We start from the raw sequence: 2,500 nt of genomic DNA, 5'->3' as shown, positions 1-2,500 counted from the left end.
ATATTTGAAGTTTTAATGGCCATTTCTTTAAAATTTGGCGATTTTTTTGAGTTACATATATGGGTTTCGTTGTACCATTAATTATATTTTTGTAAAAAAATAAATTAAAGCTAATAAATAAAAAATCAATTGTCTAAACATGTAAAGACGAATTGTTTTCAATTATCGGGTCACCAGTGTATATGTACATTAAGTAACGTAGTTCATTTTGTTGTATGGTTAACAAACATTTTAGTGTCATCTCTTAGACAATAGTCTTGCAAAGCCCTTTCACGGTGGACGGATTTCATGGTAAAAATCGGTTTTCCTTTGGGACAGCTTTGTAAATCGTACAATCCGTGCACCGTGCAAGGGCTTTGTAAGACTTCGAGAGTACTCCTAGTATTTAATAATATTCACCTCCATACACATTCATGATCATTTTAATGAATACAGAGCAGAGAATGCGCACGTTTGCATAAGCATTTCTTCTACCATCTCTTCCCCTTTATCGCTTGTTCAACCAGCTCAAGTAACCAAACAATACATTCGTCCATAATTTAAAACAACTTAATAGTAATAGTAGCAAATAAAATACCTTACATTATTCGCTCCTCGCAACTAACAAAAATACGCAAGAATGTGGGAAGTAAAAATACATTTTCGCGAAAAACAGAGCGTTAATTACCCACAATTAACCAAGGCAATGCAATACTAAACTTAGCGCAACTGTTTTATTATGCCGAATAGCTGTAGACATTTGTCTTGTTGTTAAAATATACTTTGGCGGTCAAAACTGGTTAAACTTTTTTGTTATTTTTTTTTTAATAAAAATAGTCATACTTTAACCAAAACCATATAAATCAAACTTTCAAACTTTGTACAGAATTTAGAAAAATTCAAATAATTTTCATCAAAATTTTGAGCTTTTTAATCAGAATTTATAACATTTTTGTGAGTTTTAAGCTGCTAAAAATCGCGAAGATTTTTAATATTTTTTATGAGGGCTTTTGCGGTTTTTTTTTTTATATAAAAAGAGCAATTTATAATAAGTGGCTTTATTTTTTTTATCCTTTTCGCGCATTTTCTTCCACAAGAAATTCATATTTATATGGAAAAAGAGCAAATTTGAGGCAATGTACGATTTTGTAGCCACTTAAAACTTGCCTTATTTTACTTAGATTTCTTATTGTGCAAATTTTATAAAGTTCTTATTAAAAAGACCAAATTTTTTATGAAAATTTTTTGAATTTTTCTGAATAAGGTTTGAAAGTTTCATTTATATGTTTTTGATTAAAGCATGAACCATATTTTTGAGTTTAGCTTGAAAAAACAAAACACCATTCAATCAGTTTTGGCCGCCAGTGTAAATACACTTGTGAACGGCTGTTCTTCTTTTGCATAATCTCAGAATTCTGATGAAAAAGTTGAAAATTTAGATGAAACTTTGCAGATGTTGTATAATTGTTGCACAAAGTAATGAGCTAGGCTTTTATGAAAAAAATAATAAACATTAAATAAACAAATGAAAAATAGTCAAAATTTATTAAAACGCTGCTGGCTTAATTAACTGATCACAAGTGTATGTATGAATGTAGACATAAATTTTTTAACAAAAATATTAGAGTAGAAAATTTGCTATGACGTATATTCGACACCAGCCATCGTCTTACCGTTGCTGCTAGTAAATTGGAATGTTATATTTTGGATCATTTTGTACAAGGAAATTTTGTGTTACCGGCTGATTAACTCCACCTGTGAGAGATATTGCTGCCATTTGATTTTGTAATTGACTGTATTGATCGCCACCATTTGCCGGGTTATGCATGCCATGATTGAGTGGCAGCAAGCGTGGTGCCATTCCAACTGTCGGTAGCGGTGTCATAAACGCATTTTGTGGTGGCTGTTGCGTTGCATTTGGTAGGGGACCAAATTGTTCTGGGCAGGGATGATGAGGAAGTTGCTGCTGCAGTTGATCTGGTGGTAAAACTACACATCGTGATGTTTTTAAAACTTGCATCTATTTATAAGAAAAACTTACCGTTGATGGCATCACTTATTTGATTTGCCGGTCCATTAGGTAGCAAGGGACCAAATTGTGAAATGGGCGGCAAAGACTGTCTTAGTTGAATATGACCAACTTGGGTGAGTTGAGGCCCAGGATTATAAACGCCGACAGGAGTGGAGCCAGCTGCCGCCATGGTTGAGTGAGATATTTGTTGGTGATCAGACGTAGTCGATGGCGGTACAGATGTTGCCGGCAACTGAGGAGCTACACTGCTAAAGCTTATCCGATTCATAGACGGCGGCATTGCTACAAACACAAAAAAGCATTTTATTAATAAAACGGAAATACATTAGGCTCATTCCCCGGTAATCGACACCGAATGAAACGAAAATAAACTTAAGAATTCGTGTGTATTATTTCAAATAAATTATAGTAAATAAATCTAACTTCCAAGGCTGAAAACTAAAATTTCGAAATTTATCCCAAAATCAGATATTTTTTTACTTTAGGTTG

At 33.2% G+C, this 2,500-nt stretch overlaps 1 protein-coding gene across 1 annotated transcript; it reads right to left on the bottom strand.

The window, feature by feature from the left end:
• Positions 1-1,618: 1,618 nt before the first annotated feature.
• On the bottom strand, positions 1,619-2,376 carry LOC118732448. Its single transcript, XM_036461583.1, has 2 exons — positions 2,021-2,376; positions 1,619-1,968 (listed from the first exon to the last, which is right to left on the bottom strand). Exons 1-2 carry the CDS (start codon positions 2,289-2,291, stop codon positions 1,661-1,663), a joined length of 579 nt encoding a protein of 192 aa, XP_036317476.1. The 5' UTR covers positions 2,292-2,376; the 3' UTR covers positions 1,619-1,660.
• Between the last annotated feature and the right edge of the window lie 124 nt (positions 2,377-2,500).

Source organism: Rhagoletis pomonella, unplaced genomic scaffold (genome assembly GCF_013731165.1).
Source record: "Rhagoletis pomonella isolate Grant_MI unplaced genomic scaffold, Rhpom_1.0 Rhpom_scaffold_20352, whole genome shotgun sequence".
Classification (NCBI taxonomy): Eukaryota; Metazoa; Arthropoda; class Insecta; order Diptera; family Tephritidae; genus Rhagoletis; species Rhagoletis pomonella.
Note: the sequence above shows the minus strand (reverse complement) of the source record. Positions and strands in the feature narration are given on the sequence as shown.